We start from the raw sequence: 17,033 nt of genomic DNA on the forward strand, positions 1-17,033 counted from the left end.
GATTATTTAGGGTTTCATAGCCGAAAAAAAATTGGGAACCGCTGTGCTACGGAATATATTACAGTGGACTGCAGATTAGAATATTGTAGCGCATTTTTTTAATGAAGCTAAGATGATAATAGCATATTGAGTATAATTATTTTTGGGTTAATTAATATTAAAAGTTCTTATTGACACATACTGTTAATTTAATTCCCGAATTGAATTACAAGTCCTTTAATATCTGTATCCGTACATTTATTTTAGAAAATCTCTAATGATATTGTCAAACGTTATTTCAGCGAAAAATCTATTAGCATAATAGAATATGTAAACATAATAGAATATGTATTAGCTTTATAAAATTAGAACTATAGTAATGGTGATTATGTCAGCTTCTTATGACTACATCTGTCACCAAAGAAAATTTAAATATGTAGAAGTGTAAGATTGAACAAACATTGTTCTTAAATTAAATAAATAATGATTAGAAACTGAAACGGTGAAATATTTCCTTACTAAAAGCTTCATATGCTTCAAAGAAATACAAAAATGAAATGACCTTCGACATGTTCAATCGCATCAAAAATAGGCCTCCATTTCCATGACTAGACTGACAGACATAAAAACAAAAATTATTTGGAGGAAAAAAAAAACTTAAAGTTGCCAACGAAAAAGGAAAAAATGAAAATTAAAAACAGAGCTAGAAATACCACTGAAGCCAAGAGTGAAGAAAGAACAGGGGTCTGTTTAGACGAAATTTGGGTCCGTTAACGGACCCTTCACAAAATATCTTTTCATAAAAACGGACCCTTCACAAAATATTTTAACTTAAAAACGGACCCTTCAAAAATTTTTTTATCTTCATTATTATTTTGTTAATCGAATAAACCCTGTCCAGGGCAGAAAACAAGAAAGATGGATGTAAACGAATTAAGTTTTGTCTTCGGCAGACGCTTTTTCCATTGTTCGTCCGAAATGAATATTCTGCGTTCAGCAGTATAGGCTAATTACCAAATATTTGTATGTTGCATCTCTAATTTAGAAGCAGCAATTGTTGTTTATTTTTCAAAATTTAATTTTTTTAATTATAATTTTACAATGTTGAGCATAATCTTGTATGTCTTTACAATTTAAAAATTCCTTGAAAAAGTTTTTCTTTGTAATAACGGACCCTATTTGCACAAATTCATAAAAGCGGACCCTGGTTTAAAGAATGTGTGTAATTTTTTCACAATTTCACGAAAAACGGACCTTTCACAATGTCTGGACAGACCCCTGAAGAAGGAAAACTGATCAAGAGGGGGGGGGGGGAAGCAGTGTCCTAGAGACAAATCATACAAAATGCATTTCCACGCGTTATGGGGAAATCGGGAGGAACTACTGTCGTTGATAAGTGAATCAGAATTCAAATGATATTGTGTTTTTGATACCCTGGAACTTTATTTTCTCATTTGAATACTGATGATTCCCTTGTCAACGATATTAGGTATTCCCCAGTTCTCCATAACGCAGGGAAATGCATTTTATCCCGATTTACATTTCAGCCAACTCCCCCCCCCCCTTGATCTGTTTTTTTTTTCGTCCTCTTTTCATCTTAATTTTTTTTTCATTGGCAACTTAACGTTTATTTATTTTTTAAATTTTTTTTGTTTTGTTATGTCTGTCCTTTTTTTGTATTTTTTAAGCGTATAAAGTTTTCAATCTGTTAATAACATAGTTCATGTGTGTAATGCTTCATTTAAAAATTGCTTATATTTGTTTAATATTATTTTTTTCTCTTTAGGGAATAGAAAATCAGTGTACTCTCTTAAATAAATTAGAAAAGCTTCAATGCAATGGAAGGAAAAAGATCAAATGACGCAGATCAGCGTGAAGAATTAACTGCCCAATCCAACAAAGTGTTTCAATCTTTACAGAAAGTTGGATCTGTATCCGAGGTGCTAAGAAAACAGTTTAAAAGGCACGCTGTAAGGCAACCAAGCAATGAAAATATACCTTCAAACGAGTTCTTTAATATTGATAAAGGACTTGATAGCAGACAGTATGAGTGGGGAAATTTGTCCCGAATTTCGGAAACGACAACAATCAATGCGAATATTCATGAAAATGATTTTAATAGTTGGAGTAAAGGTCAGGTCTTAAATACGAAAATAATACAGCAGAGTTTAAGTGAGGACGAAAACCTCAAATACCAATCAGATCAAGTTCGAACATCTGGTGATGGCTCCTGGAATTCTAGGTGGAATATCTTTAATAAAACGAAAAATCACGCTAGCCAAAATGAATCTAAAGATTTCAGTTGTCAAGAATTATTTAGTCACGATAGAAAACAGTATGTAAAGATAGAAAAGAAGTTTGGTAAACTGCATTATTCTGGAAATATTGTTCTTAATTTTTCCGATGTTTGCTGTCAGTTATATTTTGGAGCTCTTGGTGTGGAAAGTTTTTTGGTTGTAAATTGCGTTGATTCAAAGAATTGTGACCCATTTGTAGCGAGAATTGAGATCTCAGATGAAGAAGAACTTAATTACTCTTATTCGTTCCATCGTAATCAAAAGAAACTGTTGGAACTGATTACGATTACTAAGATATATGAAGATGAGTTATTATTTAAAAGAAACGAAGCTTATGACAGTTTCCTGTTAATTCTAAAAGAAAGAGCTAAGAATATTTCAGATGATTTTTGTTGCAGAGAAGATTTTTTACAGCTTCTGAATATAGTAAGGTCTCATAATTTGTCCTTGGATCAACCTTTATTATTATTGAAAGAAATAATCCAAATTGAAAGCATATCAAATGAAGTCAAATATCATGCAGAACGTTTGAGACAGGTAGAATCTAAACTTTCAACTCGAAATCATCATTTCCCTAAATGTAGTGTTAAGACTGATATGCCTGATTTATTCGGAGGAATAAGAAATGTTTGTATGGATGGAATCGATATTCACCGAAAGAATTTAATCAATGAATGTCCAAACAAAAGTTTTAAACTGGTTTGCCTCGTTGTGAATGTGAACAATTTACTTGACAGAAAAATTCTATTCATCAGCAAAAAAGACATTAAACTGTTTGCTGATTTGTTGGAATTCATGAATGAACAGTATCCAAATGAGAGTCACCTCACAGATTTTGTTAAAAACTTGTGGAAAAATTTTTTTAAGCGAATTGAGGTAGAAAATCAGACCAAGTCTCTGAAAAAATTGGGATCTATTACGCACCCTATTTATTATTTCTTGTTAAAAAGTTTGCATGGTATAGTCTCTGACATATGTTCAAAGAACGCAAATCAAGTCGAAACATTGATTTCTTTTAATGATGGAAATCTTGTGACAGTTGAATCTATTTCTTGGTCTACTAACGATCCTTTAAACAAATCTCTCGAACAACAATACCTTTTGATGTGCAAACTTATTACATTTTTTGAACCAGGAATTTATTTTTATCAAAATAATTTCAATTATACATTTAAGTTGCTGAATGGAGACGAAGATGCATCTCTTTGGGAAACAGTTAAGAACTTGTCTCAGGAACGCCTTGTTTGGTTATACATAGTTGATTCTAGCCTCGAACCTATTTTGTGTGACAATTCTGCGGCTCTATTTAAAGAATTGTCATTACCAGTACTAAATGGGTTTGTTAAGTTCATACAGAATGTTAGAGAAGAACGACATGAAACTTGTCGTGTAGCTACTCATAACATCATACAGTTCGTTACCCGTATTTCTCCCTATATCAGTACAATTTATTCGGTTTTAACTAGCATTGATCATGGCATTTTAAACAAACAAATAGATGTTATAAGCAGTGTACTTATTTCTGAGGATAGAGATACTCTATCTGATCATTTTACTACTCTATTAATGATTTATAATGAGTATTGGGATCATAGAGATTCAATAGTTGGAAAGCTTCCAATACCATGTAGCATATTTAAGTCTGATGTTGAATTGGTCATGAAGAAGTTATTGGAAATAGTTCAAAACGCATTTTTGAAAGAAATTGATGTACTTGTAAGAATAAAATTTTTAAGGTTATACAACGAGTTTTTGAAGCATCTGCAAGGCATCAATTTTCAATGGTTTATGTCTAAATTCTCCTATTTCCCTGAGTTAGAAGGAGCTGTTGAAGAGATTACAAAGAACGATGTTACATCTTATCGTGTAATAGAACCAGAAGATTTTGTGGAAATTTTTATGAAGAATGAAAAACCAATCCCAAAGCATTTTTTGCTTGAGGCAGTAAAAAATTTGTTGGATGTTGTAAGAATGTCTCTGGACAAAGAAGGCTGGAATGATGAAGATAGTGTAAAATCAGCAGGTGATTTGCTCCTTGCTGTTGGACACTCCTTTACTCATTTTGAAGATCAAGTTGATTATACGGACTTGGAGCATTTCTTGAGAGATTGCACGCTACCTTTTTACTGTGTTGTACAGAACAGCTATACTTACTCGGATTTCAAGAGACGTTTAGATAATGTTGAAAACTTCTACGTCTATGTCAGAAAGCAAAATCAAATTGGTATTCAGGTTGCTTTAAATCTCTGCGAACAAGAAGTGTGTAAAGCTGAAAAAAGTGGGTTTGAAACCATGATGGATAAAACCATATTAAAAGAATGCTATGTCTTATATTCTAAGAAGCTTCTTTCTTTGGAAAACTTCGGAATTTCAGAAATTTTGAATGACATGGAAAATCAACTAAAAAAGGTAAAAAAATTGCCTTTACATCAGTGGACATCGGATTTTAAACTGACTTCATTACCAGTTTTGTTGGCTAATTTAGCTGCAGTTTGGTCTATGCAAGAGTCTGAGGATGTGTCTGGTATAAAGAACAAAATTGAGCCACACTGCGTTCAAATTCTGTGCATATTTAGGCTTTTGGGAGTTGATAAAGACTCTGTTGGAGTTCCTAAACATTTTGCTCAAGTCTTAACGGGTCAAGGAAAATCCCTCATTTTAGCTCTGATTTCAGCTTTAGTTGCATTAACAGATAATGAAGCTTGTATCGTTTGTTATAGCTTTTATTTAGCACAGCGTGATAAAACAAGGTTCAATTCATTTTTCGAAACTTTTAATAGATTCGGTGTAAAGAACAAGATAAGTTACAATACGTTTGACTTCATGGCTAATGAAACTTTATCGCGTAAAGTTAATGGGGTAGAGGTACCTTTAAGATCCATTATTACTGATTTGGTTTCAAACAAACTTCCAACACAGGTTGTTCGTACTATCCAGAAATCTGAAAGAGTAGTTCTTTTAATTGATGAGGTGGATGTTTTTTTCTCCGAGGATTTTTACGGAAATGTTTACGCTCCTGTTGTACACGTAGGTATTCCAGCACTACTGAAAATCCAACCGAAACTCTGGGAAATTATACAGAATGGAGTTCTTTTAAAAAAAAGAATTTTGGAGCAGATCAGAGTGTTCATAAGTGAGTTAATAAAAGATGAAAATTACGAAGATTTTAGAAATTTCTTGAAAACTACCTCTGTTTTGTTTGAGAAGGAATTGGAAAGAATGGTTGACGATGCGATATATGTTTTTACGGATGCTGATAGTAAGGGTGAATATAAAATCAACCAGCAGGGATTTATTTGTAGAAAAGATAAGTATTTCCAATACTGTACAAATACGTATGTGTATTATCAGAATTCATTTAATTATTTTAGGCTTAAAACGGAAAATTATGATGATAAAAATTATTCAAATTTTGGATTTTTGCAAGTGAAAGTAGGGTCTATCTCATATGCAAGCCTACCTTTGAGATACCAAAGTATTTTGGGAGTAAGTGGAACACTATTGAGTTTAAATGACTCCGGAAAAAACGCCTTGAAGAATTACGGTATTCAAACCATGTCAGCTATGCCATCCTTCTTTGGAGAGCGCAAACTTGTTTTTAACCCCCTTGAACATGTATCTATTTTAAACTCAAAAACGAGTTGGTTGACAAAGATATTCGAAAGTATTTCTAAAAACGTTCACCTTAATCGTGCTGTATTGGTTTTTTTCGAAAAGGATACAAAAATGGAATTATTCCAAAGCAAGTATCAGTCTAGCATCGATCGCCTGTACACACTTACAGGAAACGAAGATCCAAAAACTTTAGAATGGCGTATTAACGAGGCTGGCGTTGCCCAAACTGTGACTCTAGCTACAAAGACTATGGGTCGTGGTATTGACTACAAGTCGAACGATAGAAGTGTTGAAGAAAATGGCGGTGTGCACGTTATTCAAACATTCTTCTCTTTAGACGAAAAGGAAGAGATACAAATTAAAGGTAGAACAGCTCGTAAGAATAACCAGGGTAGTTATGAGCTGATTCTTAACCGCTCCCGTTTGAAACAAATGAACTACAGAGCTAAAACATATGAAGAGCTTTGCAATGAGAGACAAATTACAGAAAATAGTAGAGGAGATGATATCCAAAAAAGAATGAAAGCTGCAGAAGAAAATCACAACAAGACCCTGGAATTTTTCGAATCCTTAGCAAAATATACTCCTGAAAATCGCAATGAATTTTTATCTAAGTTAATTGAGTGAGTGACTAGTTGGAGACTTTATGAGAGTAGAAGCAGTTGTTTAAATTTTGTATTATTTTTGATTGTATATAATCATTAGTAAGTCCCTATGTCATCAAAACTATTGTGGCTTATTATTAACTATATTGTTTGTTTTTTTTATTAATATTTTTCTTGTCTTTGAAAATGTATCCATGTTGGTTAATTGAGTTTTACTTTAACCATTCCAAATAATTTGTTATTCACAAGTAAAGTGTTAACTCAAAGATAAAATTTTATTACAAAAATCTTTCTTCAATTTCGATCCAGTTTAGGAAATACAGTCTTTTGAGAATATCTTTGAATAAAAAACGCCTAATTTTCGCGTGTGGTGTGTTTAGGGTGCCTCAAGATGTCTCTTACCAATCAAAGAGGAAAACACTAACGCCGCTTATGAGAATAAGGGAATAGTTAATATCGTGCTGAATGTTTGTAAAGTTATTGCATTGAGCAGCATAAATAAGATACCCATCATCCATTCTACACCACGCTCACTTATCAGATCATAAAATTTTTTAATCTCCTTTAAAGAGATTAAATTTTTTCACACTTAACATCATACAATTTTATTTTGATACTCTTCTAATGGGTATTACGGTACTTAATATTATTGCATAGTTTAAAAGCGTTTTTTTTTTTCATTATCATTAGTTCAAATTTGCTTTAATAACAAGTAATATGGGATAAGTTAAGAAAAAATAATTTTTCGATATCAAACCACAAAATGAGCATTTTCATGTGTAATGCTTATTTCATTCATACTTAAATCCCCACCCCTATTAATCCCGTAAGTACATAATCTACAATCTGCGTATAGATCGCCATTCGTCTGGACTAGTGGTGGTGACTAAGGTTACGAGGATCAACTATTTCAAGTAGAGATGAGTCAGTATTTGAGACAGTTTTTAGCTCAAGTCGGCAAAAAAAAAAAAATTAACAAGGGGAAAGAGAAGCTCCCCTCTTATGAAATGTGTCTGAGGTAAGCGAATATAGCTCCTTCAAGATACTAATATTTTATTAAACATATTTACATTTATGTACAAGTTGGTTTGATTTACAAGAAGCATCATCACAGCAGGTGATGAGAGAAATACTGACAGGCTGTCATGTGCGTGCTGGCATTTATACAATTCTAATATGATGACGTCAGAACTCTTATTTCAGTTCACTTCAAAAATAAGTAAAAACACAATTGATTAAGACAAACAGATAACAATATGAAATAAACTTGATTTTACGATGAGCGGCGAACCCATCACCACATGTCATTTCTTGTTTCTGGAGCAGGAGATCGCCACAGACTTGGTATTAAAGGTAGTTTTTTTCTTAAGACAACTATGGATAGTCCTTCCATTATACTTTTCACCGCCGCCAGAGTGCGTTAGTCTCCACGTTGGGAACCTAGGAGCTGAACGAGATAACAATACAATAAAGTTAGGTTGGTAATTTCACTTTATTATTAATAATTATAACTACCATCTTATTAAAGTTTCATTTGATAGGGCTTGGTAATTTCTCCTGAAAGACAAGGAAATTTAAAAACAATCGATAGGAAAATTTTTCCGATTTTTTTATCACATTCGAGGGGAGTGATTTCATTTTAGTGCACTGTTTTTGCACTAATCCATGCAGCACTAGGCTCAATTTAAGTAAAATCAACAGAAATCCTAGTTGCCGTCGTGACAGTGTCACAGATTTTCATTAAACTTTTTTTTAATGAAAAAGAAGAAAGATGTTAAAGAAAAATGGCTAAAATAATTTTTTCGGACCACAATTATGATGAGAGCCCATTTTGAAAATTAACTAAAATAAAAAGTAAATTGCATTACTACAGATGGTAGCATTAATTTATGAGCCTATTTTTTTAATAAGGCAACACTACGTAGTTAAGTTATCAAAAAGCTGTAAATATGTTTTTAAAAGTGTTGTATTAAAATAAATTTTTTTTGGCAAATTCCAAGTTTCTTTTTTTTTTTTGCTGGAAAGTAACTATTATGACTTCACGATGTAAAAAAAAATCGGAAAGGTGTTTTTTGTTTAAAAAAATAAAAAGTGATTTTTAGCAAAAATAACTAAAGTACTTACCTACATGCTTTACAGCATGTAGGTAAGCTTTTACCAATGATTGCTGCTAAAAATGTCACATGGCAAATCTAGTTGAGGTGGCTCTACATATAGCTCTTTTAAAAACGGAAACAATAATCAGAGTGAGCATTATCAGGTTGTTCAATTCAGCTGCGGCAATCTCATACTATTAAGCTAGGCAGAAGTGAGTCGTAGATTTCTATTTTAGTATTTTGTCGAAAGTTCTTTTCTGAAGTACTTTGTACAACTAAATAAGATTACTAAACAACTCTTAAATATTTACTTTATTTTCTTCATTTATACAGAAAACAGTCGGCAAAGAATTCTGTGGGGTGCAATTTCAAATTAATATTGAAATGTACTGGTTTAGAATTTTCTACAGTGAAAAATTTTCGGAACTTCAGTATTCAAAAAAGTATACAAAAGCTAGACGTTAAGAACGTATCCAATGAGTGAGCATTGGATTGCGAAGCAATCCGAAATGAACTGCGAAAGCAGTTCCGGGGGTTGGCGAGCGCCAGCGAAAAGGGGGTGAAGCTTCCTAGTATGATAAAATACAAAAGTGGAACGAAAGCAATCAAACAGTTCTCAATAAATCAAATTTTAATATACGAATTATTTTAACATTTGATTATTCAAAAAGTATTCAACGAATTGAGCTCAAATTTCGAGCTTTACTTTTTGAAATTATATTTTTTAAAATAATGTAAAATTGTAATTTTTAAAATTCAAATTTTTTTTGTCCATTGCTAAATAAAATATTAAAAAATTATAATTAATTATTAAAAAATGTTATTAGCATGGAATTGTCTATGGATAAACGACTTTTTTAATGGTATGAAAAAATTTGAACTCGCGTAAAAAATTCTCGAGATACAGTAAAATCATGATTTTACTGAAGGAAGGGGAAAAATAATAAGTTTTTTTTATAATTAATAAGTATATTTAGGCAAAGGAGATATTGTATACTGTGTATTTTTTTACCCTGCAATCAAGAGAGACTAACACAAAATCGATTGCTTAAATCAGGGCGCAAAATATCTTCTCGCCAGCTCGCTACCGACTGCCGAATATTTAATTCGAACGTGCAAATAGCTGAGTTAACTGTAGAGTAACAGGGATTGACTTTAGATTAATCGAATTAAAGAATTGCCGAAGACTGCAGTTAACAGGAGGTATTTAAGTGCCGAATGAAGGTTGTATACAAGCACGAAACATTTAAAAGTATGAATGCAAAAAAGTATAAAAGTGTTAAAAATATGAGAACATTTTTATTATTTAAATTTTCTGATAATTTTCCTAATTTAATGATGTGTGGCTGACATTAAAACCATTTAAATATTATGGCAACCTTATTTTATGTTTTATTGTTATTACTTTAAAACAATATTTTTTCCTTTTTTAGTCTATGATTTCAGGTTATGATTCTATTTTAATGGTTCTGGTCATCAAGAAGCCTCTATGCTACATTTGTGAACATTTTTCGTGAAAATAGTGGCGAATAGAATATTCTATTGTATTAAGTGTGCATTTTGTTTTCTTTCTACAAATCGGGATAGATTATCATGCAAACAACAATAATGAATATTTTACTACCAGGAAAACTTAAAAAGGCAACCGACATCCATTTTTTTTATGTTTTTGTTTTCAAATTTTATTTCTAATTTAAAAATTTTTCCACGTGCAGTTTTTTTTGTTAAAATATTTATTTGAGTTTTTAAAAAATATTTCAAAATAAAGGGATTTTTTCGTCTTGTTTCAAGGTAAAGTCATATAATTCCTTTTCCTTGTCAGAAAAAAATTAGCAAAATAAAAACCCCTTCCCCCTTTAAGTGCTTACGAAATATTACTTACGTAATATTACGGAAATATAGTTAATATTTAAGGCAAAATATAATTACAATAATAAATTAAAATGATGAATTGAAAAATTTTCCATAAAAATCGCACAAACTTTCCATAACTTTCATAGAAATTGGAATTTTGAGTAAAAAAACAGTTCTGATAATGCTTTTTTAAAAGCTGTAATTTATGCGGGCTACTTTGCAGGCAAGTCAAAATGCCACTACAGAGTTACAATTTGCTGTGCTAAAAGGGCAATTTTTTCGAAATTTTAAGTGAATTTATTACGACTTATTTTACTTTCGTTTTGCATAAATTAATGTCTACATATCCATTATTGTAGGAAATTTTATTTCTCTCTCGAGATCTTTATTTTATAAGCTCGCGCTTGACTTAATGAAAAAAAACAAATAAAGTAAAAGAACTGAGAGTGAGATATTATATTTTGATAGATATAAATCTTAACAATGATAGCGAAATTTTTAAAATGATGAAAAACCAAAGAGTAATAAAAACCGTTTCCAATTTTATCAGTTACATGATATGAAGTTTTCATTATTTATTGTCAGCAAGTAAATTTATTTCTAATTTATTATTTCTGTGATTGTGTTACATATCCTAAGATCAAATTTAAAAAAAAAAATGCAGTTTATTTTTCAAATCCGTAATACTTCGTTTTGTAATAGTTCGTTTCAAATAACATATTCTGGCGTGTAAATGAAAAATCGTTGTAAGCGACAAAAAATTTAAAATTTAGATTTTTTACGCATCTTTGTGTAAACTGCATATTGGAAATTTTTTTTTCAAAAATAAATTTTGTTTTATCAGTTTTTTGAAATTCTATTTTAGCATTAGCAATAGAAGAAAAAAAAAGTTGTCAAGCCACTTTTCTAGGAATCAATCTTAAAGCACATACAATTTTTTTTAATTGCACGGCAGTATTAAGGAAAACGTTCTTAGATATAATTATATGTTTTGTTAACAAAATGGTTTTGAAAAGAAACAAAAATATTTTTTTTTTAAATTAATGTCTTTTAAGCAAACGCACACAAAAAAAGAAGAAAAGAAAAAAAAGAAGAAATAAAACTTTTAATTTTATTTTCTGTTAATATCGCAGTTATAAATGTTCATTTTTTTTTTCGTCCTACTTTTAACTAATTTTAGAAGTAAAAAAAATTATAAAATTAGAACATATTTTCTTTTATTAAGAGAGTTAAGAGAACTTTCTTCAAATAGAAAAGCAATTAGTATTTATTTAATAAGTTGCTGCGACACTGAAGACCTAGCTACTTGGAATAAGTATTAAAAGTGAATTAAAAAGTATAAATCCTTATTTTTCAACAGAAATGTAAAACGCAATAGAAACCAAAAATAATGAAAAAATAAGACAGCGAAGTTGTTATGATGAGAAATAAATAAGTCTGCTTTAATAAAATGTTAGAATATTAAGAATGAAACATTAAATAATGATCAAGGCCATATCAACATCCGACTCATGTCTAACGGTACTTTCCCTTTTTCTCATCTTTGAAAATAGCCAATGTTTGGCTATTTAGTTCTCCTTTAATAACTGAAAATATTTTTAAAGTATATTCGTAGTGGTAAATTGGCGAATTTTTCTACCCTTTCTAGAATTTTTCTACCCGTTTGGCGAGGAGAATAAAAGTTTCCGTTAGTACTAATGTGTAGTTCCATTTTGATTAACTGGAAATATTAGTGATCCAAATTAATTTTGCGATCAACAATTGCCCGGCAACGGATTTTAATTCTGAATTAATTGTCTTCGTCTATCACCCTCTCTTGGTATGATTTCTATCTTTCCTGAATTTTGTGAAGAATTTTTATTAAATACTCTATGTGCTGTTCTGAATTCATAGCTTGTTGATTATTATTTTTGTAATTTTAAAAATGTTTTCTTACACAGTAGGAACTATCGGAATTGGAATTTTGTGTTTGGTATTCAATATTAAACAAATTCATATTTTTATAATTAATACTCAACAAAAAGCTTTTAAATCGGATCTTTTTGTTAAGTATTTTTCTTAAGATAAGCTTTTTCACAAAATGAGGATTCTTCCCTTAGTCTGGCAGGTTTGTGAAATAATTCAAAGAATTGCGCCTTTAATGATAGAAGCATAAAACTTTGTTCATATGTACCACACATTTAAAGCTTTAATTTTGGATATGAGGCAATCTCAGGTTTAGCCCATAACAATAATGGCACGTTTTCAAAATTCGGGCCTCTTGAAAAGTTGTGTTTAAATGTTTTTTGTGACAATTTTGAATGATATCTGTTTAAGAAAAGACTATTTTGGATATTTTGTACTTGCAGTTCTCTACTTCAAACAATGCATGTCACTTAAGACAACATGTCGCCTCCCGCTTTGATCACCTACCCACACTATTACATCTCAATCATTTTCGTTTCTTGATAAGCAGATTGTCCTAGTAAAAGTATTATGTATTATTCTATTTTAAATAATATTTGCTATATGTCAATAATAATAATCTTATTTGAATCAAATTTCATGGATAAACTAATGGAAAATTATTAACACTTGTTTTATACAGGGTGTAACGTATATAAAATGTGCTTATTTTTGATTTTCGTTTTTTAAAAGTCGTTAAAGAGGATTTTTGTTCATTGAGTTTTTGTAAAAAGTGTTTAATTTTCTCTTTTCTAAAATAAGATATTTCTTACACTTATACAAGATATTGTTTGTTCTTAAGATATTAAGCAAATTCATATTTTTCCAACTAGTAATCTCATATTTTTCTAAAAGTACACAACAAGAAGCTTTCAAATCGGATCTGTAGTAAACGAGTTATAAAATTAATTTTTTTTTTAAATTTACAGGTTTGTGTGAATTTTTTTATAAGATAAGTTTTTCATAAAAAGAGAATTCTTCGCTTAGTCTGATAAATTTAGGAAATAATTTTAAAAAAATCACTCCTTTAATGATTAAAGCATAAAACTTAATACACACGTACCACACATTTAAAACTTTTCTTTCGCATGTAAGGCTATCTCTGATGTAGCCTGTAACAATAATGGCTCACGTTCAAAATGGCCTTTGAAATGATGTGTTTGATGCACTTTTTTTTTAAAAAGTGTTCTTTGACTATTATGAATGACATATAATAAAGAAAATAGTATTTTGGATATTTTGTACATTTAGTTTTCCATTAATGCATTTCGCTTAGGGCGAAATATCTCACCAGTTCGCTTTGCTCACTGACCCACATTCTTACATCTCAATGATATTCGTTTCTCGATAACTCGATAAGCAAATTATTCCTTTTAAAGTACTGTTATAAATTATTCTATTTCTAACAATATTTGCTATATTTCAATAATAATATAATTTGATAATTTGAATAAAATTTTATGGATTAACTATTGGTAAATTATTTACACTTATATTATACAAGATGTATAGCGTATTTAAAAAGTAAATAAAGTTTGTTATTTTTGATTTACGTATTTTAAAAGCAGGGTTTGCCAAACGGGGCCACCTTGAAAAAACCCACTTGGAACGATAAGTGGGTTTTTTCAAAAAAGAAACTCTTTTTATTGAAACTTATTGATGCACATTTAATTTTATATAATTTATTGTGCAGCATAAACTTTTTAAATAGAGTTGCATGATTTATATGATTAAGTTTTTAATATTTGTAAAGTAAAAGAAACTAGAATCTATAATTTTATAGTACTATTGAAAACTTTAAGTGGGTTTTTTCAAAAAAGTAATATTTTAATGAAATTAAATGAAATAGAAATTTAAATAATATAATCTAGAAAGATCAATTTTTCAAATTGTTGCATGCTTTATATATTAATATTATTACTAATTCATATGTTTAAAAAAATTGAAAAGAAATAATATATTTTTTTTTACTAAGTAAATACATTAACACATTTAAATAGTTTTATTTTCTGGCTTTGAAAAAATAAGCTAAAATTTTTTATAAGAAAACTTTTTAAAATTATTCATCTAAGAATAAAATCATTTTCCAGGGTTAATTATTTGAAAAAAAGGGACAAGTAACTGATACTCTTTATAACTATACATAATTTCAATTTCACTTTTTTTTAATCTTATTATAAAAGCATGGAAGACCATTAAATATTTACTTCGGTTTTTTATTAAAGTCAAAAGTCAGATGAAATTTTAGTTTTCACTGATTATAAATATTTACTGATTATAATTTTATAATAGGTAATATATATAAGTTTAAGAAATATAGTAAATAAATGTGTATGAAAACAAAAAAAATAATAAACTTGTTCCTTTTATATTACTGCATTTATATTTCATAATGCTTGAGTTAAAAATTGTGAAACGTTATGTACTTAATATTAAATGCATATAACAAAATTAAAATAACTTTTTGGATTTATTTCTATTTTTAAGCTTTTACAACACTTTATAATAAATAAATAAAAATAATTATACAGTGAAACTTAAAGTTTATGAGCAGTAAATGAAAAAAACCCAATTTTCCCCAGGTTTTTTCAATAAAACCCAGACTGGTTGGGTTTTTTCTAAAATACCCGAGTTTTTTGTTTTCAAACCAGGGTTGGCAGGTTTTTGACATGTGACAGTTTTTGACAGTTTAAACCATGGTTTAAACCGTCACGTCAAAAACCTCACTGTCAAAAACGTCGAAAATGTCAAAAACCTATATTCATATGTGAAATTTAATTAATACATAAAATTTATATATTTTTTATAAAGGATAGTGTTTCTAAATATGTTCTAGAAAAAATAAATTTAAAATTTTGAAAAAACACTTATATTTTGAATAGTAACCAAAATCTTGTACTTAAAACTCACATCTTTTGTAATATTATGTATTCATTTTCATGTGTTATTAAAAATCTGCAGTGATATTATTAAGAAATTTATTTATAACCAAATTTAGCGTATAGTATAGATTATACTAAAAATTAGACATTTTTAAAGATAAACATTAGCAGTTTTGTACATTAGACATCTTCTTTTAAAGAAAAATCTTTTCAATATTCTTTTAAATCTTCTTAATAATCTTTTTAACATAAGACAATACAAATTTAAGTGCTTTCTGTTAAATACACAGAGTAGTTAGTGTTGATTTACAGTATATTCAGCCTATTCATTTACTATGCTGAAAATTTAATTTATCCAAATACTTGTGAATTTCATTTTGCTGAATACGTTATAGTTTTATCTGTTGAATAATTAATTCTTGCTTTCAAGATATGCATTATTTGTATTCTTAATACAAGTGGAGAAAAAAAAATTAAGAGATAAAAATTGTTTTAAAATGATAAGTGTAATAATTATAAATAAATTTAATAAACAATATGAATTATATTTATCATTATTCATAAATGTAACTACTTTTAAATTCAAATTAACATACTGGATAATAAAGATATTCGGTATAACATTAAAAAAATTTTTTTATAGACTTGTATCAAGTTTGTATTCATACAACCTAACTTGTAAGTTCCTTATAAATATTAGTTATATGTTCCTTATATGTCAAAAATGCATAGTAATAAACTTTTAATTTTCTTAAGTATCAAAAAGAAGAAAAAAATTTTTTAAATATAAATATTTAAACAATTTTTGTGCAAAATTTTTCTGCACATGCATTTGAATATAAATTTCTGAGATTTTAAATCTGTTATTTTACCTTAATTTTAATTAAAAAATATTTTAAAACCTGCTGATTACCTATAGTATAATTAAATTTCAATCTAATGCATGGCAACTGTTGGTAATTTTGAAGTTTATATATTTTCTTGGCAAACTTCAGTTTTTGACATTTTTGACGGGTTTTTGACGGTTTAAACCAGTATTATACCCTTGTCATGTCAAAAACCACTTTTTGACGTCAAAAACCCAACCCTGTTTCAAACCCTGGTTAAAAGGGCTTTTTTTCATTAGATTTTTTTAAAAAAATGCTTAATTTTCCCTTTTTCTAAATAGGATATTCATTAGTTATGTCAATTCATAAATTGCGCAAAAATCGTTCTTTTCACCACGATGTTCCGTTCGATATTTTCACTATTTATTTAACCACAATCCATTTCGGCTTACTGTCTGTAAGACTACGAATTTCTAAGAGCAAGGTTCCAGTAAGGCGAGTCAGAAATCACAAGTTCAAAAAACCACTGAAAAGGGGAGTTCGAACATTTAGAAAATATTTTAAAGACAAAATTTATTTATTAATTTTAGGTGTATTACGTTTTCTATCCTCATTATGCAAATGTTGTTTTTTGATTGGATATTAAATGTGCCTATATATATATTAGACGAATCAAGATAAGATTTGGTGATTTTCATCATTGTATGTTTAGTTATCTCATGTTATGCAGAGTAAAATATTCTCGAGGATTGTTTTCTGTTACAAAATTATGTGATGTCTAAGTTAAGTTATAATTTTTCTTGCTTAATAAAAACTCTTGTAAGTTCAATGATGAATTTTTCATTATGCTTGCTTAGCTTTTTCCACTACGCACTAAACTATGCCAGCACTGTTGTCGTCTTTATGGTACAAAAGCGCCAATCATTTTACATGT

General features: G+C 29.1%; 2 protein-coding genes across 3 annotated transcripts in view; both read left to right on the top strand.

The window, feature by feature from the left end:
• Positions 1–6,860, top strand: part of LOC107449419 (uncharacterized) — a 34,223-nt gene extending 27,363 nt beyond the window's left edge. The window contains exon 2 of the mRNA XM_087156989.1: positions 1,766–6,860. Within this exon, the coding sequence (XP_087013115.1) occupies positions 1,818–6,518 (4,701 nt within the window). The 5' untranslated portion in view covers positions 1,766–1,817 and the 3' untranslated portion in view covers positions 6,519–6,860. The remainder of the gene's footprint in view (positions 1–1,765) is intronic.
• Positions 6,861–12,104: 5,244 nt separating this feature from the next.
• LOC122272783 (uncharacterized) overlaps positions 12,105–17,033 on the top strand; it is a 41,479-nt gene continuing 36,550 nt past the window's right edge. For both annotated transcript variants that reach the window (XM_087156990.1, XM_087156991.1), the window contains exon 1: positions 12,105–12,265. The gene's annotated coding sequence lies outside the window, so the exon portion shown is untranslated. The remainder of the gene's footprint in view (positions 12,266–17,033) is intronic.

Source organism: Parasteatoda tepidariorum, chromosome 2, assembly GCF_982258835.1.
Source record: "Parasteatoda tepidariorum strain Cologne lab strain chromosome 2, Ptep-v5.0, whole genome shotgun sequence".
Taxonomy (NCBI): domain Eukaryota; kingdom Metazoa; phylum Arthropoda; class Arachnida; order Araneae; family Theridiidae; genus Parasteatoda; species Parasteatoda tepidariorum.